Raw genomic sequence first — 21,226 nt, 5'->3', positions numbered from 1 at the left:
CTCCTCACCTCCACCCCTAAGAATGCCTTCTTGCCTTCAAAACACAACTAAAGAGTTACCTTCTGCCTCAAGTCTTTCTTGATTCCCTCCAGCTGCTAACACTCCCCCTCAAAATTACTTCATATTTGTTTTATTTGTACACACTATATATACTATAGATATATATGTATATTACATATACTATATAATATATAAGTATATAGTCTATATACATACAGTATATATACTGTACATAGTATATATACTATGTGTATACACACATAGATAGATAGACAGATAGATAGACAGACAGACAGCAGGTGCTTAATAAATGCTTATTTACTGATTCCTTTGTTGGATTTCTAGCTTCTGGGAACAAGGTATCTGGGTAGTAGATTCAAAGAGGCAAACCTCAAGGAAGGAGTAGGTAACTTGGACCAGATGATGCTAAAAAACATTCTTGAAACATATATCAAGCATTTATTTTGTACCTACTATGTGCCTGACACTGAATATACAAAGACAATTTTGAAACAGCCCCTTCCCTCAAGGAACTTATTGCTATAGGTGAGAAATAACAAATGAAAATCAATCAACAAACAATTATTAAAGACTTACTATGTGCAAGCCACTAAGCTATAAGCTAGGGATACTAAAAAGAGACAAAAGATCAGTCCCTGCCCTCAAGGAACTCACAATCCAGTATATACAAAATAATATGACACTAGCACCCTGGACATCAGAAAAGTCCTCCTGCTTGGGAAGAAGAGAAATGCCCTCTGCCATTCTCCTGTCTTGGCCTGGCCTGCCTCAGGGGAAGGAAAAGAAACAGTTGGCTTCCCCAACTTGTCCACTCACTTGAGTCACCCAATACCCAGACCAAACACCTCCGGGTGTTGACAACCAACCTAGACTCAGTGCAATAACGAACAAACTACAATGTGGTCATACTCTCCCCCTCAGTGATTCGGAACTCTACTGTCATTATTCAAACACCGCTCTCTGCCTCACACTGTCCATTTCTTATTCCTATCTTCCTCAACCCAACTTCCTGAATGTCCCAATCTAAGGCTACCCATTGTGCTTTTTGTAGTATTTGTACCATGTGGAACAAATTTGCTTCATCTTAAATATTTTCCTTTCCTGCTCCCATCTTCTAGTTCTTGCTAAGACCTGGCCCTCTCCTGATGATGCAGCCTCAGTGGCCTCCCTATCCTGCACTGGCTGCACTTTCACTCATTCTTCCTGATCGCTTGATGGAGATGGGTGCGTTGTAATATTTCTTGCTCCCCTTTGCCACTTCCAAGCTCTTCCTCCACCATCACTCAGCAAGCTCTCCTTCTCTGAGATTCACTCAATCCCTATTCACCAGCTATTCAAAAACTTGGTAGCTGTTATCTACAATACTCCAGGACACTCTCCTTCTTTCCTCAATGAATTCAGTGTCTGGGTCAAAGTCTTTCTGTTCTCCCAAATCCTGTCCTCCTACCTGGTGACTTCAAGGAACACTGTGATACTCCTCAAACAACCTAGCCTCCCAGTCCCTCAACTAAGTCATTTCCCATAACCTACTCCAGATAGCTCAACCCATCTCAGCTATACACAAGCACAGAAATATTCTTGAGGTTACCATGCCCTCATGAGCTCTGAATTCCCCTTATGTGATCATAATCTGTTGTATTCCACCACTCCCTCTGACTTGTAACTCCTTTTCTTTTCCTCACCTCCTACTCCCTAACCCCTCAACCTCTCTGTTCTTTCTCAGGCTATCCTCCCTGAAACAGCTACACTCTCCTCCCTTCCCCATTTTGACCCCTGGGTGAACCAGTTCAACTCTACACTGTCCATTTCTCTCAAGTCCATTGCTCCCTTGTCCTCTCAGAGATCTTGCCCTGCCAAGCTACTGCCCTCATGCCCTCACTCCTACTCATGTGCTGATGAATCAAATTAGAGAAAATCATGAAACCATGCTGATGCTACAAATTTATGTGACATAATCTCAAATGGGCCCTCACTGTGGCAAGGCAATCCTTTTACATCTTCTTAACGACTTAGTATATCACTTACCACAGAAGCTTTCTTTTCAAATTAAAAAAAAATTAGGTATTTTCTTTCCCCCCCAATTACATGTAAAAAGAATTTTTAACATTTTTTTTAAATTCTGAGTTCTAAATTCTCTTTCCCTCCCTCCTTCCCCTGCCCTCCTCATTGAGAAGGCAAGCAATTTGATACAGATTATACATGTGTAGCCATGCAAAACATATTTCTTCCTTTCTTCCTACCTTCCTTTCTACATAGGGTATCTACAAGTGCTCTGCCCAAAGGAATGTAAATTTTGATCCCTGAAACCTTTTTCTTCCCCTCTAAAGATCATCCCTTAAAGCCAAATCTCTCTAGCTCTCATTAACAGGCCAACAATAGATCCCAGGCCAAGGCCCAACTTGGTCATTATTTGGGCTCTGATAGGCTCAGAGTGAATGTAAATAGCAATTATTTCTGTTTTGGCCAGAAACCCTGAGGGTCTTTCCCTCCCAGATTTATTTTTTTTTAACTAGGTAAAGAGGCTATTCTCTATCTCATTTCTTATCTAATCTTAAACCCCAAATTAACTAGGTAGATTTCTTTCTCAAACTCCATGCCTTAAACCCAATTTACTCTGGATTTCATTGATTGGACTGTAGGTCCCTCACTTAATGGTTATTTTTTGGGCCTTCCAGGCTCAGAGTGAATGTAAATAGTAACTGTTTCTCTTTTGGCCAGCAACCCTGAGGGTCTTCCCCTCCCAGTTTGATTTTTTTTATTATTATTAAAGGGTCATCCCTTGACTCACTTCCTATTCACTGAATGGGCATTGACTCACTCAAAGTGAGAACTTGAAAAGACTTTAGTTTAAAAGGTCAAGGTCTCCTACTACATCCTGAGCCATCTCCAGTCATCCTGATGAATATCTGACCACTGGACCCAAATGGCTCTGGAGGAGAAAGTGAGGGATGATAGTTGCACAGCCCTCCCTCCCTCAAATCAAATTCAGTTGCAAGTCATGTCATCATCTCCCTGATGCCATAGCCCTCCTCAAGAAGGAAGTTCCACACAGAACCACAACCTAGTCTTAATCACCGAATGGGTGTTGTCTCAGTCAAACTGAGACCTTACTTTAAAAAGACCAAGGTTTCCCACCCTATCCATCTCCAGTCATCCTGATCTATATCTTGCCACTGGACCCAGATGGCTTCAGAGGAGAAAGTGAGGCTGGTGACTTTGCACAGCTTTCCCTCATTTAAACTGAATTCATTTGCATGTCATGGAATCACCTCCCTGATGTCATGGTCCTTTCCGAGAACATAGCACAAACAACAACAATTTCCATGTTAGTCATGTCATGAAAGAAAAATAAAAGTTTTTTAAAAAGTATGCTTCTACCTGCATTGAGACTCCATCAGTTCTTTCTCTTTTTCCAAACCTTTTCATCCTTCTTCAAACTTCCCATAACTTTCCTTCCCCCTAACCTCTCAGCTGAGAATACTGCATCTTATTTTGCTGAAAAAATTGATACCATTTGCAGAGCTCACTCTTTCCTGTTCTTTATCTCATATCATGCAGACACATTCTACCACTATCTCCTCCTTTACCCCTATCTTACCTGAAGAGGAGGCCCTTCTCCTCACCAAGGCAAATATCTCTTTATATGTACAAGTGATCCCATTACATCCCATCTTCTCTAGCAGAGGAACCCTTCTACCATCCTCACTCTCTTATCCTTAATCTATCTCTAGGTACTGGTCGCTACTGCCTAGAAACATGCCTATGTCTTCCCCATCCTCAAACAATCCTCACTTGATTTATCCATGCCCAATATTTATGATCCCATCTCTGTCCTCCCTTTTGTGGCTAAACTCCTTGAGAAAGCCATCTAGAATAGATGCCTCCACTTCCTTTCCTCTCACTGTTTACAATCTGGCTTCCAAATTCATAAAAGGTACCAATGATTTCTGAATTATCAAATCTAATAGCCTTTTCTCAGTTCTCCTCCTTGATTTCTTTACAGCTGTTGACACTGTCAATCACCCTCTTTTCCCTGATATGTCTGTCTCTCTGGGTTGTTGTGACACTTCTCTCTCTTGGCTCTCTTCCCACCACCTCTCCTCTGATACTGCCACCTTCCTTGTGTAGACCCTCATTATCTCATGTCTAGACTACTGCAATAACCTGCTTGTGAGTCTTCCTGGCCCAAGTCTCTGCCCTCTTTAGTCTGTCCTCCACTGAGATGTCAAAAGTGATCTTCCTAAAGTATGTCTGACCATGTTCCCCTCTCCTCACTGGATAAACTCCACTGGCTCCCTATCACCTCCAGGATCAAATTTAAAATTTTCTCTTTGTCATTCAAAGACCTTCATAACCTGGCCCCCTCCTATCTTTGCAGCCATTTTGCTGCTTACTTACCCCACCTGTTCCTCTAGTGAGACACTCCATCTTCCAACTACAGGCATTTTCACTGGCTGTCCCCAGTGCCTGGAATTCTTTCCTTCTTCATCATCACCTCCTGGCTCCCTTTGAGTCCCAGCTAAAATCCCACCTTTTACAAGAAGCCTTTTCCCAATCCTCCATTAGTGTCTTCTCTCCAGTGATTATCTCCAATTTATCATGCATAGTTATTTGCATATGTTCTCCTCCATCAAATTGTGACCTCTTTGAGAACCTTTCTTACCATTCTTTGTATCTTTAGCACTTAGCACAATGTCTGGCACATAGTAGGCACTTAATAAATGTTTGTTGACTGGCACTTGTGAAGGAGGCTAGGGATTCTGAGGTAGAGATGAGAAAGTGCATTCTAGGCACGCACAGCCAACCTATAGAAAGGCATAAGGATGGGAAATAGGTGTCATGTATAGGGGAAGAGCCAGCAGGCCAGTTTGGTTGGGCTATAGAGCCCATGAAGAATAATATTCAATCATCCTATAAAGATGGAGCTAGATTATTACAGGATAAAAAGCCAAAGCAAGGAATATAGTTTTTATCCTAGTGTCAAGAAGAAGCTTCTTATCAGGATACTTATAAGGTCAAACTTGTAGTTTAGGAACATCAGTTTGGTAGCTGTGTGAACTATGTATCTATGAAGGGAAATACGGAAGGCAATGAGACCAATTAGGAGGCAATTATGAAGAGTGAGGAGGTGACCATTCAACCAGAGAGAAGGGAAAGGATAAAGGAGATATTATGGAAGCAGAATCCATAGGACTTCCCCTTCACTTGTTCTCCCTACTCTCCAGCTATCTCCTCCTTACCAACCCCATTGTCACTCTAGAGGAACCTTCCTCCTGGGATTCTCCTGCCTCTTGATTGGCAATTGTCTCTCAGATCTCTATTTTAGGAAAGCCCCAGCTAGCAGGCTTTAATTTATTCTTCTTACTCTCCAGTCATCTCCTCCTCATCAACCTCCTTGTTACTGCATGTATCTTCTTCTTACTCCAACTTCCTACTTCCAACCACAGTTCAGGAACCATGAACCATGATCACATCAACTCTGCCATTTTTCTTCTATGTAGTGTGGCAACTTATCTGGCAGTCTTACAAAGTACCTTTCCCTGGCCACTACCATCCTTGGTGAGTTGGATCCCTGATTAGAATGTAAGCTCCTTGGGGGCAAAGATTATCTTTATTTTTCTATTTGAATCTTCAGTAACACAATACCTAATAAATGCTTTGTTTTTTCATTCACTTGTTTGCTGACTGCATATGTGGAATGAGAATGAGGAATAGAGAACTGCACAGCAAGGTTGCAAACTGGTGACTGGAAAGTTGGTGGGATCTTTAATTAAAACAGGGAATTTCATAAGGGAGGTGATTTTTGAGGGGAAATACTTCTTGAGTCTGAGACAGCTACAGACTGTCCAGTTAGAAACAAACAGAAGGCAATGGATGATAAGGACCTGGAGCTCAGGAGAGAGACAAGGGCTGGATATAAAAACTTTGTGGGAACTGATGAGGTCACTGAGAGTGCAAAGGAAGAAGAGGGACCTGGTCTACACTCACACAAAGCAGGTGGGGAAAAGGTGATGATCCCACAATTCAAAATGAGAAGAAACGGATGGGAGGAAGACCAGAGGAGAGAAGAATTATAAATACTCAGAGAGGAGATGGTTTCTAGAGGGGGTAGATAACGGTGTCCAACACAGCAGGAAGGTCACTGGGGCCCTTCAAAGAACAGAAGTGACCTCAGAAAGTCCTCTCCATACAGGCAGGCTGGGGAGCAGTCTGGTACATTGTAAATGGCACTCTACTTAGAGCCAGAGAACCTGGGCTCCAACCCTAACCAGCACTTACTCCTTCCAATACTTATTTATGCCCCCTGTAAAATGAGGATAATACTTGTACTGCTAAGCCCCACCCCCTTTAGGGAAAATACTTTGTATACCACAAATTACTATACCAATGTGAACTCTTACTAAATACCATCTGATAAGTATTAAAGCATAGACTTAAGTTCAGTTATTCCTTAGTGCTAGCTTTGTCTAGACCTCAAGGCAGTTTAGTGATATAGCAGCAAATACAGCAGATGTGCTAAGAATTAGAAACACAGGACACACCCTGCTGATTTTCCTTCCTGAAGGAAGGAGTCCCAGCAGAGTATAAGAATACACACAAGGGAAAATGACCCCAATGTCACCAAACCAATACAGCCATGCTGCCTCATTGCATCAAAAATTGTACCTAATTCCTTCCTTCTTCGCCTTGTATTTCTTTGTACCTACAGAAGTGTTTCTCTCATACATTAGCAATAATTACGCTTCTTTCGTTACTTAAATATTTTGGTTATAAATTGTCCCCAATATTGTGTTTTATGTAGATATACAAACGGGCAGTGTGTTTACACATGCGTATATATGTATATACATGTATGCATGCATGTATTTATACATGCATATATGTATATGTATAAATATGTGTGTATATAAATATAAATAAAATATATATCTCCTTGAATTTATCAATGGATACACTTGCTTTTCTTCTAAATTTACACTTTGGTTGTGCCACTTTCCTTACTGTACTAACATACCCATACAAACAAGTCCTTCATCTATTTAACAGAAACCTATGCTGCCTGCATTGCTCTGTTATGACTTCTGTTCCATTTCAAGCCTGCCTTTATGTTCATTCTAACCTGATTTCATTTTTATAAAAATATGATCTATCCCAGGCAATAATCTCCAACAAACAGCGCTTAAGCCCATCATCACTGGGTCTTATGAACTGAAAAGAAAGTCAGGTCAAACCTGATTTGCAGTGCCCCAAGACAGAGAATATTCCTCTTTCCATATTCTTCTTAGAAATGACAGAAGTGAAAAAAAGTAAAATTTCTAAGCTCTTTATTTGCTTACTCAATTCAAACATCCTACTGCCCCAAAGTGCTTCCTCTTTACTCCCCCTCAACAACCAAGAATATAGTGAAAGAAAACCAAAAAAATAACAAAGTTGTAAAGTTGATGGTTTGTTTCCATATTTGTCCTATCTCTGTTATAGTGCAAGGTCCTGTAGGGTAGTGGTTATTTCTAGCTTTTTTCTGTGTGCTGAAATGCTTATTTCACTGGAATGAAAATGTAACGGAAGAAGGTATTCTTTTGATTTTAACAGTTTCCTTCCCTGAATAAACTTCTTCAGGGTTAAAATATTTAAAAGACAATTTGCAAGAGGCTAGCTTTATTTTGTCTTAAATATCACATCCCAATCCTTTTAGAACAGGATTTAGAGCAGGAGTGTGCTAGAGCCAGCTCTAAGCTAGCAACACCCTGGAAATCATCAAACACTACAAATCCAGGCTTGATTTATTTTGTTGATTGTCTCTTTCAATTTAAGAAAATGATGGAGAAAATTTTAATAATGCATATCAAACTTAAAAGTGTATCATGGATGGATATATATGTACATATATATGTGTGTGTATATGCGTGTGTGTCTGTATGTGTGTGTGTGTGTGTGTGTGTGTGTATTTGTTAAACATTTAATCTGTTAAACATTTAATTTGTTAAACATTTAATAGGTCACCCCTGGCAGTATGTCTCCTCTCTTTAAACTCAAGAGGAAAAAGGGTTGGGGGAGAGAATAAATCAGATAATTGACAAATGTCTGACTACCTATTATGTATAAGACATTATGCTAAACACTTCAGGGGATATGAAGAAGTCTACATGGCTGGACCCAGCTATGAAATATCTCACAGTCTAGTTAGAACAACATTAAATAAACGCATGAATAGCTATATAGCAATACAACAGAAATGGGCAGCTAGGTGGCTCAGTGGATAGAGTGATGGGCCTGGAGTCAGGAAGACTCATCTTCCCGAGTTCAAATCCGGCCTCAGACACTTTCTAGCTGTGTGACTCTCGGCAAGTCACTTACTACTGTTTGCCCAGCTTCCCCATCTGTAAAATGAGCTGGAGAAGGAAATGGCAAATCACTCTAGTATCTTTGCCAAGAAAATCCCAAATAGGGTCACGCAGAGACGAACACGACTGAAAAATGACGGAACCATAGAAATAGTTCGGTACAATGATAAGAGACCCACAATGCTCAGATTGCTAAATGAACTATACAGATAATGAGCAGTCACAGACTTTAGAGGAATGAGAAATCATGGGAAGCTGAAATGTTTTAGGCCTTTAAAAAGAGGTAGGACTTATACAGGTGAAGAGTCAAGGGGCAGCATTGTAAGTAAGCAATAGGAGGGAGGCAAATAAATGAGTTTCTCAAGATTGGAAGATCTGAGAATGTGAGGGGTTTAAAAGGTTGATGGGGCCCAAATTTTAAACTTTATTTTGTAGTTAATGTTGAAGAGTAGAAGCTAATAATAATAACAATAACAATAATAATAGCTAACATTTATATAGCACATACTATATGCCAGGCACTATGCTAAACACTTTAAGATCTTAGGGAAAGGAGGAGAGCTAGCTATAACATAGCTTCTGCTTCATATTCCTGAAACCTAAGCATATGCCACAGGCCACAAGTAAGCCTGTCTCACCACCTTCTCCCCTCTCTGACCTGTGACTTCTCATCTTCTACCTTCTGGCACTTACTGGTTCTGTATCCCATTAGAAATCAGAGCACTAAAAATTAAGTATGTAACAGGAATTCTGACTGAGCCCTGGGTCCCAGAAATTGTCCTTGAACATCAAAATCCTTATAAAGAAAAGCAGAGAGATGAAGATAGTCTGTGTCATCCCATCAAACAAATCAGGTGTCCTAGCAAGATTGGTAAATGACAGTAGAGGGAGGGGACTTTCATAAAGTATAGGAACAGGACTTTAAGAATCAGCATGTCAAAGTGAAAAAGTTGCTAGACTTGGGATCAGGAGACCTGGGTTAAAAGCCTACCTCAGATATTTACTCAGGAACAAGTCACAATGTTTCAGAGTCTCAGTTTCTTTGCCTGCAAAAGAGGAATCATGATTATCATGCTACCCACCTCACAAATCTGCTGTGAGGAAAGTGCTCTGCAAATCTTAAAGCACTCTATAAATGTGAGTAGTTTGAAATTAATTCAGACTGTTCATTGGAAGGTCAAATACTGAAGCTGAAGCTTTAATCCTCTGGCCACAAAATGAGATAGGACCCTATTGGAAAGGACCCCAATGTTGGGAAATAGGATTGATAGTGTCACAGAAACAATGAACATCTACTTGGACAGACTTTGAGAAATAGTGGAGGATAGAAGAGCCTGGCCTACTTTGGTCCATGGGGTCATGATGAGTCAGATATGACTGAATGACTGAATGACCAAAGTTTTAAAAATAGAGAACTTTTCTTATTAATTATTAATTATAATGGTATAATTGTTATTGTTAATTATAATATAATTACAGTTGTTAATTATAATGGTGTTACTTATAATGGTATAATTATACTATGTAGGACCCATTAGAGTAGAGCATAAATTACTAAAATGTTCCTTATACAAATTCTTGATTTACAAAAGTAGTGGATAGGAAAGGAATGGTTTGCTCATTAGCTTTGCAGTAGAGTGAGACAGCTCATAGAATGTGGAGCGTTAAAGGCCCTTAAAGATCCTCTGTCGTGTTTGTTTCCTCACCTAAAAGTATACTGGTAAAATATCTAAAATCTCTACCTCCAACCACTCCACTTTCCCCAGTCTTAGAAAATAGCTCCTGATGATTCAGACATTGGGTATAGTCAGGAAGAAGGAGAGCGCCAGGGGGCTGAGCCATGATTAGGGTAGAGCAATAAGGGCTTTCTCCAAGGGTGCTGACATTTAGAGAGAAGCTCATCTACTCCTTTAGCAAGTAGAAACAACTGAATTTAGCTCTAAGTTAACAAGAAGGATTAGCTCTGGTAGCCACTTCCCAGTTTTTGGAGTTGTCTACCACTCACTCAGCTTTTGTCTTGCTCTTTCCCTTCACATCTGTGTCCTAGAGTTTCTGATTCTCTTGCCACATTAAGACAATGTTCATACAGGGCTTTGTGTCCAGGGGTCCAAGGTCTCTCCTCATGGACCTCCTCAAGCCCCAATGCTAAATTTGTCCTTATCTCCAAAGATGAACTCTAGCCATCTTTGATCAAATAAGATAAATTTGCAAAGTGCTTAGCACCTGGTCCATAGTAGGTACTTAAATGCTTGTTCCCTTTGTCCCCTCCCTCCATCTTCCAGCCATGTTGCCTTGTCACCGTACTGGGGCCACTCCATCCTCTGCCCAAGACCTCTACTTCCAGCCCTCATGGGGCTTACTCACCAGCAATTCATATTAAGCTAACTCAGATCTTAAAAAAAATAAAAAGCCTTGCTGCTGAGCTGCTCTGCAGGAAGCCAACCCTTCCTCTCACACATATACTTGCTCTCAAAATATGGTAAAGTGAAGGCTGAGAGCATCCCCCCCACCAATTGAAGCTTTTTGGTAAACTAGTCACCAGGCAGGTCAGGGCTTGGACAGCAAGGTCAGGTCTAGCAAAGTAAGACATTGTATTATTACCACGGAAAGGAAAACTATTCTAGATGTGAGAAAACTATTCTCCCCTGCCCTGGAGAGAAAAAAAAAATAAAGGCTGTATCTATAGAAATGCTGTTCTTATTTTTAGCACTTTCATATTTTGAAAGTGAGTTTCTTTTCTTTTTTTTATCAAGCACTAGCTATTCCTCACATCACTAAGAGGAAGATCTGTAAGCAGAGCCCCATTTTAGAGAAACACAAAGATTGCCTTGCTAAAGGTCACAGCCCAATTTTGCAAGATCTTGGAGTTAGTACTGCCCTCTCTTAATCACTTAAGTCCCAAAGGTAAGAACAGTTCTCGGAGCAGCCAATTCCCAAGTCTGTCCTTAAAACAGAATTTTCTTCCAGTCAATATGTCTTTAATGACTTCTTTGTCTGCCAAATACCTCCTTTTTAAGAAAGTCATTCTTTTGCTTTGGTTTTCTGACACTTTATCCCAGTTTCCTTAGAAGTCTTTTAGAAACAAATGGTTCTTGGCCTTCTTCTAAATGTAGGTATAGGAATAGTCCAACCTTTCTTCTATGATTGGTCCATAAGTCTAGGCTAAACAAACTCCCAAAAAATCACTGCCTTTTCTATTACCTAATAGGACTTCCAGGGTAGGAGCAAAGCTTTCTGGGAACTGTTCTACAGAATTACAGCAAAATATTTTAAAAAGAGCTGAAACTTGGCTTGAATTCCTTCAGGTTCAGGAAATATTATTCTGCCTGCTGTTCCCTTAGAAATGAGTGAAGAGGAGCTATTCAGCGTTTAAGAGGATCCTTTTTAGTTCAAGCATCCCCCAAGTTTCTCCTTTGAGCCTCTTCAGAGTTAGGGTAACTAGTTGTTACCATTTTAATGAAGTGTTCTGTTCTGTTGCACTATTGAATGTTGTCTGAAAGATTTCAAATAAATGTAGTGATATGTTCACATGTAAATTTAGTTATTTCATTCATACTTCATTGACCCAAATGACCTTGTTCATTGTCTGGCAAGGGAAAGAGATGAGAATAAGGATTGGATTTGTGATTTCATTGGGATAGATAACTCCCAAGAGAGGAAATTCCCTCTATCAAAGCAGGTCAGAACCTTCTCTAGAACTTGGAGTCTTAGTGAGTTTGCCTAGAGCCCTGAGGTATGAAGTGCCCAGGATTCCACAGTCAATTTGTCAGAGGAGCTCTTGAACCCAGGTGTTGCTGGCTTACAGGTTAGCTCTCCATCTACTATGAGACATATCAAACATGTGACCACATTTCCAAGTGGGTCCAAATTAGATTAAAATGAAATTCAGAAATATTTGGCTAAATAAATAAAAATACAATAAAGCATAGATAACATTACATTTAGGGATCTATATATGTAGATTAGTGGCCCCTGCTTCTCTTTGAGCTTGATATCCCTGAACTATACCATGTTCCCTCCTGGTCAGTTCACCTACCATTTCTGTTATAAAAATCTAATTCTATCCTCTGTGCATACAATAAGTATATGTAACAATTTACCCATTTCTTAAGCATGCTTGGTATCATTCCCAACTATGCCATGCATAATGCCATCCAAACCCTATACCATTAGTGAACAGATGAAAGTCAGTCACCTATTTCCTTTATGCCTGATATGTCTGTCCTGCTGCATAACTAAAATGGTCTCAACCTGAAATCCACCTGGCTCAGTCCCAATTCCAATAAGAACAAGATAGTGACAGCAGAGTCCAACCTGTAGTCAAGGGACTGGTTTCGAAGAAATCCCAAAACAGGTAGTCGGACTTCTGTTAGGGGGTTGTGAGGGTTGGTACAATGATCCAGACAGGGAAAATACCTACAAGCAATAGTTGTTTTTTTTTTTATCAATTCATACAAACATCTACCTGTGCTTCCTAGGGAACCAAAGGCATAAAGACTGATCATGATGGATGTTAGTTAACTAGGGAGGCACACAGCCCCTTCTACACCAAAACATACCACTTTGGACAAGGACCTCAGAAAGTGAAGGACACAGAAAGGATGCAGAGTGTTTTTGACTAATAATGTCATTGTTCCTTGGCCCAGAGTCACCCAAAGTGCCTTCTTGCACTTCCAAGAAGGTAAGACTAAAATCCAAGGGTATATACATTTGTTGCAGTCATGCTGGACTCCAACACAATTCCTGGGGCTCAAAGCTCCCCCAGTGTCACATCATTTACTTTTTTTCACTGAATCACATGCTCTTCTTTTAGCATTTTGCCTCTGCAGTGCTCATATGATGTTTCCACACATCTCAAGACTTATTAGAAGCACTAATGTACCTCCCTATTTTTTATAGTGTACTCAGACAAGAATGGAGAGGAATAAGGTGAGCATGAGCAAGCTAAAAGATGGAACAGAAGGAAGGTCAAAGAAGAACTCAAAGGTTCATCAAATAATTGTATAATTAATAAGGAAGATAGGCTGGTCATGTATCAATAACCAATAGACAAAGACGGCTCTGTTCACTGGTGTGATGGCAAGGGAAAGTAAAGCAGACTCCCAGCACATTGGGTAGATACACTATAACAAATTCATGGGAGGATGTGGCTAAAAGTCCTATAGAATTGGCAGATAAGGATAGGTTGATAATCTGCATCACTGGAGGGAAAATCCACATTGATGATACAACAGGATTGTTTGAGTATTTCAGTGGTCTGCACTTTTTAAAAAACTGATCTCCCTGAATTTCCCCTATGTCCCAACTAGGGCACCTCAACCCTTTGACAGAACGCCATAAATACAAATTTAAAATTAGGAGTTCTTGTGGGATCCAGCCTTGCCAAAGAACATGTTACCCTCTTTTTAGATCCAGGCACTTAAAACAGCTTACTCCTTATCCCAGGCTCAGAACACTGCACCTCTGGTGTACCCCAAATAATCCCTGCCCTGCCTAACTTCTAAGGGTTCTTGTGAGGACAAACTAAATAATGTATATGGAAGAACTTTGACAAAAGCAACATACCATTATTGTTTTTTGTTAAAATATGGTTTCTTCATAGTCCTGACTAGGGAGTGAGAGGAACTAGAAGAGAGAGGGAGATAACAGAAGGAATGAAAGACAAAAAGAAAGAGCCCTTGGGGCAGGGAGAAAAGAAGTTAAGATTGGCAAGAGTCCCAGATAACTGGTGGTCATACAAGATATTTGTCATTTTTTTCTTCCCTTAGGGCATAAACTTTGTTTCCAATGTCCTTATCACATGTCACAACTCCCCAACAGCACCCAATTTAATCCTCCAGAATTGATATTACTTTCTTCGCCAAATCATCAGACTGTTACTCCACAAGAAAGTTCATTCCCCTGCTTGTGATGTTCAGTTATCACACTGACTAGATTGGAACAGACTGAAAGGCCTGGTGTTACCTGATGGCTATTCACTGTGGACTTTTTGTCAGATAAACAAACCTAGGACAGCTTCTTTCAGGTTCTGATTTCTAGGTCACCGATCACCATCACAATTAATCACCAGCATTGACATTATTCATAATAACCAAAGTTAACATGAACTAACCATCTAGTAGAGATATCTTAAATATGTGACCCTGAGTAAGTCACTTAACCCTGTTTGCCTTAGTTTCCTCATCTGTAAAATGAGCTAGAGAAGGAAATGTCAAACCACCACAGTATATTTGCCAAGAAAACCCCAAATGGGGCCATGAAGAGTTGGACAGAACTGAAAAACAACTGAACCACAACAGAGGTAAGGGGACATTGCAAGTAGCCCATACTTCTGGCTCCACTGTAATAGATCCATATCAGAGGCAAGGATGGGAAGAAGGAGGACTGCTACAAGCACCCCTGAAATGTTAGACCTTTGGGAAAAACAATCAGGAGAGAGAAGTTGAAATGAGCAAGAAGAGGGAGGAGACCAGATATACGGCAAATGAAAATTGAGATTAGCAGCAAAATCCCAGGAAATTATTATTTCCTGGGATCAATGACCATACTCACTTAGCCCAGAGTGAATCTCCAAGAAATGCTGGAAATGCTAACATAGCAATCAAGCAAATACCCAAGAGAATTTAAAGGGCCACATAACAAGGACAAAACATCTGCTTGCTTCCAGTGTGTCCACACTGCTCTAGGATTTCTAACATCTTCCACCTTCAGGAAAGGGTGAAGTGCCACTACATTAGGGAACAAAGACATTGAAACCTTCCTTCCACTATTACGCCTGATTAACACCTGTTGCTATAATAGCAGCTGGTGATCATTTTGTTTTGTTTTGTTTAAAAAAAAAGATGCAACACAGGAAGCATCACAATTAGAATGATAAATCATGAGACTAAACACACATCAGAAACAATGATTTTCACAATTAAAGAAAGAGGAATTAGCTGCTGAAGCCTGAGGATAAAGCTGGAGTACTGATTTGAAATTTCTCAGCTTACCTCAAAGAAAGAGGAGAGAGGGAGAAGGAGAGGGAGAAGGAGAGGGAGAGGGAGGGCGAGAGGGAGGGCGAGAGAGAGACAGAGACAAAGAGAGAGAGAGAGAGAGAGAGAGAGAGAGAGAGAGAGAGAGAGAGAGAGAGAGAGAGAAGAGAGAGAGAGAGAAGAGAGAATATCTTTCTGGCACTGTCTCATTTTAAAAAAATCTATCCTTTCCTTCCCATTCTACCACCCCCTCAAGAGAGAATGCATGATTTGACTGGACTAAAATTCCTTACCTTTCCTCCCTTGGTTTCTAAATGAGAAGAATTAGAGTTTGAGTCAATATCATACTCTACCCACCCTTTCTCTCCTCCTCCCAAACCCTATTCTAGTCATCTCTACTTTCCTTAGCTCATGAGACAGCTCATGGACTTCAGGCACAGATACCCAGTGACTGTGGAGTAATGGGATGAGGTGATGCAGTAGAATGAGGTGAATGAAGGCAGATGATAAATTTGCTTGTGATTAGTAACCAAAGATACCTCCAGACACATCTGTCAGCTGACACAGGCCTGCAAACCTGTTGCTCAATTCATGCTAAAATTACCTATTTTCTAACTGCTGAACCAATAACATCCCCCTCCCCCAACACACACACACACACACACACACACACACACACACACCAACACACACAGAGGTAGTAGCATGCAATAGAAATAACGTTGGCCTGGTAGTCACACCTGGATTATAGTCCAGGCTCTGCTATTCATTACCACTCACAAGACTTTATATAAGCCTCTCAACCTCATGGAGTGTCTAAAATCTTTTCCAACTCTGAAGTTGTATTTGATGAATTTCTGTTCTATGGAAACTTACCAAATACTCACAAGCTCTACAAATACTCCTACTTCTGACCTATTGTAATCTTTCTTCTACTCATAAATAGGAATATTCCATTTTATAGGGCTGTTCCCCTCAAGAGATTCATAGGCCCCAGCGCCACCAGGCTGAGGAGATTCTTCCTCAGAGCCTCCTTCTAGAGGTCTTAAGTAACACACTGTTGCTACCTGCTGTGAGAATCTGAGAGCAGGAAAAGTGACAGATTCAGCCTGGGGGTGGACCAGAGGAGGTAAAAGGATGTAGGTGGTGGGGACTGGGAGGGAGGAGGGGAGTGCTCTTAATCAGCAAGACCCTGATTAGAGGCAGAGTGTAGGCAACCCCTGAAATTGTAGATGATTCATTTTTAAATGGTGTGGGAGGAAGGGTGAAGAGGAAAAGCCAAAAGAAGAGTCAAACTCTGCTAATGAGGCTGGCATACCCAGGTGCATCCAAAAGGAACAAGTAGAGGGACTCACTTAATTGAAAAAAAAGTTTTAGGGAGCTGCTTTCTGAAGTTGAAAGGGCATATTTTCTTTCTTTTTTCTCCGACTGTTTTCTTCTTTTTACTTACCTTTGAATTTAACTTGTACTTAAAATCTATTTCTATTTTCCTAGAGTCTTGACTCTCCTAATTCTCTGGCATACCCCTGAGGTCTTTGGAGAAAGTAGTTCCTGCATATGACCAGAAGACTCCCATTCCTCAAATAAGATGGAATCTACTGTTGAGTTACTCCTGCTGTTTTCTTTCTTGTCCTTTTCTTGTGCCCCTCTTGGCTTCCTGTATGTGTGTATGTGTGTATGTGTTTATATATCAACTTCCTCAACTTTGCTTCTAATGACTCCCTCATATAAATGGTACCTCAACCTGCCTCTTCTTGCCACCCTTCCAAGTGTGGCCACACAAACCTTACTTAACGACTCTTCTCTTACAGTGCCCCGATCTAAGCAAACAACCCTTATGGTATGACTGGACTTAATCTCACCAAGAAGTGCCAAACTTTGGAACCCCCCTTTTTTGATGAACTCTTATCCCCCTTTTGTTGGTAGGCCAGGATGATGAGGAAAATGTATTGATCACATGTAAAAGCTTGTTAGGGAAAGATACCTTCCTAACCTGAGCAGAAAGTTTGGGGGCAACCCACTGGTTCAAGAAGCTAAAGCAGAGAAAATTTATGTTAACCTAGTGTCCCAGTGAAAAGAAAGGAACCAATCTTCTTCATCATCATCATCACCACCACTCCACCACCACTGATTTAAAGCTGGTGAGCGTCCTTAGAGGTCAACTCCTTTAACTCCTCTCTAATTTATAGTTAAGGAACGTGGGCTCAGATTATGGAATTTCCTTGCCCAGTGCTTTTCCATACATAATTATAGATATTATTCCAAATCCCTCTGTACAATCTTTGTTGAGGGGAGGTGAAGGGAGGAAGACAGAAAAGAATGAAAGTGGGGGGCTTGAACATGAAGGATGATGTGCATTAGCTGGGGCCCTTTCTTCTATGATACTGTGGCCCCTCCCTCACTTCTACCAAGAATAAGAGAAAACCAGTACTAAACTCCATTCCCATTCCCCCCTCTACATTCCTTACTTCCCCCAGTCAAGAATAATTAAGGAAAATACTCTGAGTCTCAACATTTCTTTAGGGAAAGAATTAAAGATTGCTTTTTCTTTAAGAATTCAGTTCCCCTAATTTTTGTCTCTTCTGAGTCCTCCTTTCCCAGCTGAGTTCATACCAGGACTCAAGGCATTATAAACTCACATTAGGAGAGAACTGCGATGAGGAGCAAGGAGAGAAATGAGGGAATATACATTCTAAAGAAGAATGCATCATCCCTGAGACAAACACCTTCAGATTTCATTTGGCATCTTCCTCTGTCTCACTCATAATACAGCTTCTTACCTCCCCCTCCTTCCCCTCCTCCATTTAATAATCAAGTGTTCAATACATTTAAACATAGGGAATTAGAACAGAAAAATCAGGAGGGAGGGGGGTTGGTTATACAAGATACCACTAGTGGAATCATTTTTAAAAGTTAAATATCATTGTGGAATAAATTTCTTACCTGTTACCCAGAAGAGAACTATCCACCCCAGCAATATTCTGTCCATTCTGCCTGACTTCCCATCCAGATGAAGGAGAGAAAAAAGTGGGGAATGAGGTAGGGAGATGCACCAGTTCAAAAACAGGAAAATAAGGAGCTGGTCCTCTCAGTCACCTGGCACCAGGCAGTCCCCTTCTCCGGCTCTCCGCCTGGCTCAGTAGTCACCCAGTATATGAATCAGCCAGACTTCTGAATGGAAGCTACCACTCTGCTCCCTGAGAAAGGAACAATACTTTTACCCTGCCTTCAGTCTTCCTCAATTTCAGCCCCTTCACAGCCTCCAGATTAACCTAAACTCGGATTTAATGCATCTGCTGGGGGAGCTACATCTTAGCAGCCGCGCAGCCAGGGAAAAGTAAAGCTGAGGATTTTGTCTAGCTGGCTGCACTCCTCCCCTTCCTCCCTCTCTCCCAATCTCCTGTGGTAACTGAAGTTTCTAAATCACATGTCTGTCCATTGAAGCTGCCCATGAGCCTGGGAGAGTTCATCGTTAAGTAACCAAGTCCAGGACAGGAATGGGGGGCCGAGGGGCAGTGAGGAGACTGAATGACTGTGGATAATCAGGAGGCAGGCAGCAAATCAGAGGGCTGTCTGCAGAGGCACTAGTGGTGCTCACCCTGAGGGGGATTAATGAGGGAGGGAGGGGTGTGTGTGTGTGTGTGTGTGTGTGTGTGTGTGTGTGTGTGTGTGTGTGTATGTGTACAGTGTGCAGGCAACCAGTTTGAACTGAGTGGCTTCCAAACAGAGGGAAATGGGCTGAGATGATCTAGCTGGACTTTGTCTCTAGAGCTTGGCTTAAATTGAGCAAGGTCTTCCTGCTCCCTGCTCAAGGGTGGTTAAGAGCTCCTGTGGCAGAAACATTTTCATCTGAAAGCCTTGTCAGGGAGCATTTGTGCATAAAACTTGTTTGCTGGAATTGTATGAAATGAAGACTTGTTTACCCTCACATGTGAGAAATAAAAATTTAAGTCTGAAGAGAGTGAGAGAGAGGGTGAGCTGGTAGGCGAGGTGGGGAGTTTTCTGTTGCCAGAGATTCTCAAGTGCAGCCTGCAAGACCACTTGTTGGCGAAAACGTAAAAGCTCCTATATGAGGTACAAAGTTGAACAAGGCAATCTTGAATTCCCTTCCAGCTCTCAAATTGTTTCTTTGAGAGGGCAAGGTCATCTGTGAGTGAAACTGATGAAACCGACAGTGTACATACAGTTTCTGGGCAAATATGCATGAGAAACAATGTAACAGAGTAGAACACTAGCCAACCTCAGCTGGAAAGCCCTGGCTTCAAGGGTTGCTTCTGATAGGCACTTTGCCATGTGGCCCTCAGTAGGCTGCTTAAATTCTCTAGTGGGTGCCCCAAGCAACTCAACAACAACACTACTTTAAGACAGCAAAGCTGTTTACAAATATTATCTTAGTAGGTTCCAACAGGGTTACAATAACCCAGGGAGGTAGGTACCATTATTATCCCCATTTTACAGATGAGGAAACTGAAGTAAACAAAGGTTACATGACTTACCAGGATCACATAGCTAGTAAGTGTCTGAGGCAGGATTTGAACACAGGTCTTTCTGACTCCAAGTCCCAGATTCTATCATCTGTGGAATCACGTTGCCTTTAAGACTCCAATTTGTGGAACAGTTGCTAATCTACAATGGTAGGAGTGAGTTTCCTCACTGGGAGTCCTCCATAAGAATAAAATCTCAAACCTAGACTCTTTCTCAAACTGCTTCCTCCCCTGCCCCCCCCAAAAGAGACATATGTACCTGGGAAGCTACTTGTGTGTGAGTATGTGTCTATGTGAAAGGTGAAGAATCTATGATTAGAACTTTATGTGAGTGAGAATCACTGAATTACATAGCTGGAATGGACCTCCAGTCTGACCTGCACCTGATCCCTGCTACAAGATCCATGAGAAGTGGCCATCTCAACTTTACTTGGTAAAAAAAAAAAAATTAATTAAAAATTAGGGGCAGCTAGGTGGTGCAATGGATAGAGCACTGGCCCTGAAGTCAGGAGTTCAAATCCAGCCTCAGACCAAACACTTGACACTTACTAGCTGTGTGACCCTGGGCAAGTCACTTACCCCCAATTGCCTAAAATTTTTTTAAAAATTAAAAAATTAAACTTTCCTTGGAGACCTCTTGGGAAAGGAACCCAGGCAGCCCACTCCACTTTTGAATCATTCTATTGGGTAGTTTTCCATGAAAGGCAGTCTATATCTGCTCTCTGACACTTCCACAAATTCCCTCTCCCTCTACCCTCTGTGGAAGTATCTTCTCCTCATGAGAACCCTTAAAAAATTTGATGACAGCTATCATGTAACTTCCATCACCCCAGATTTTCTTTTCCATGCTAAATAACTCCAGTTCCTTCAAACAATCCTCATGTGATTTGATGGTCACCATACTGGCTACCCTCCTTCAAATGCCCTTTGGTTTATCAATATCCTTCTAATATGTGGTGCCCAGAACTGACACAATATTCCAGATGTTGTCTTACCAAGGCAAAATACAGGACTGTCATTGCCTTAGGCCTGGACATGGCACCTTTCTAACTGCAGCCCAAGTGGGCTGCTGTGTCACACTGTGGAGTCATCTTGGAGTTGCATTACACACACACACACCCCCCAAATCATTTTCAAACTATCAAGCCACACTTTCCATCTTATACTTAAGATACTGATTTTTTTTAACCCAAATGTAAGGCTTTACATTTGTTCCTATTAAATTTCACCTTAGGATCATAGATTTAGAGCTGGAAGCAACCCTCAAGGTTCTATTGTCTAACCTCATTAGATCGGCATAGTGTAATAGTCTGTCAAGATCTTTTTGTATGAACTCTCCCTTGGAGCTTTGTGTTAGTTTTTAGTCATCTGAAAATATGATAGACTTGTCATCTAGGACCATCCA

At 41.1% G+C, this 21,226-nt stretch overlaps 1 protein-coding gene across 4 annotated transcripts in view; it reads right to left on the bottom strand.

Annotated features, from left to right (window-relative positions):
* The window catches only part of ILDR2 (immunoglobulin like domain containing receptor 2), a 93,588-nt gene extending 74,752 nt beyond the window's left edge, over positions 1–18,836 (bottom strand). For 2 of the 4 annotated variants that reach the window (XM_020974708.2, XM_020974710.2), the window contains exon 1: positions 18,281–18,836. In XM_020974708.2, the coding sequence (XP_020830367.1) occupies positions 18,281–18,326 (46 nt within the window). In that variant the 5' untranslated portion in view covers positions 18,327–18,836. The remainder of the gene's footprint in view (positions 1–18,280) is intronic. The other 2 variants (XM_020974709.2, XM_020974711.2) reach the window with 1 other exon arrangement.
* Positions 18,837–21,226: the final 2,390 nt, after the last annotated feature.

Source organism: Phascolarctos cinereus, unplaced genomic scaffold (genome assembly GCF_003287225.1).
Source record: "Phascolarctos cinereus isolate Bilbo 61053 unplaced genomic scaffold, phaCin_HiC Scaffold_5;HRSCAF=322, whole genome shotgun sequence".
NCBI lineage: Eukaryota > Metazoa > Chordata > Mammalia > Diprotodontia > Phascolarctidae > Phascolarctos > Phascolarctos cinereus.
Note: the sequence above shows the minus strand (reverse complement) of the source record. Positions and strands in the feature narration are given on the sequence as shown.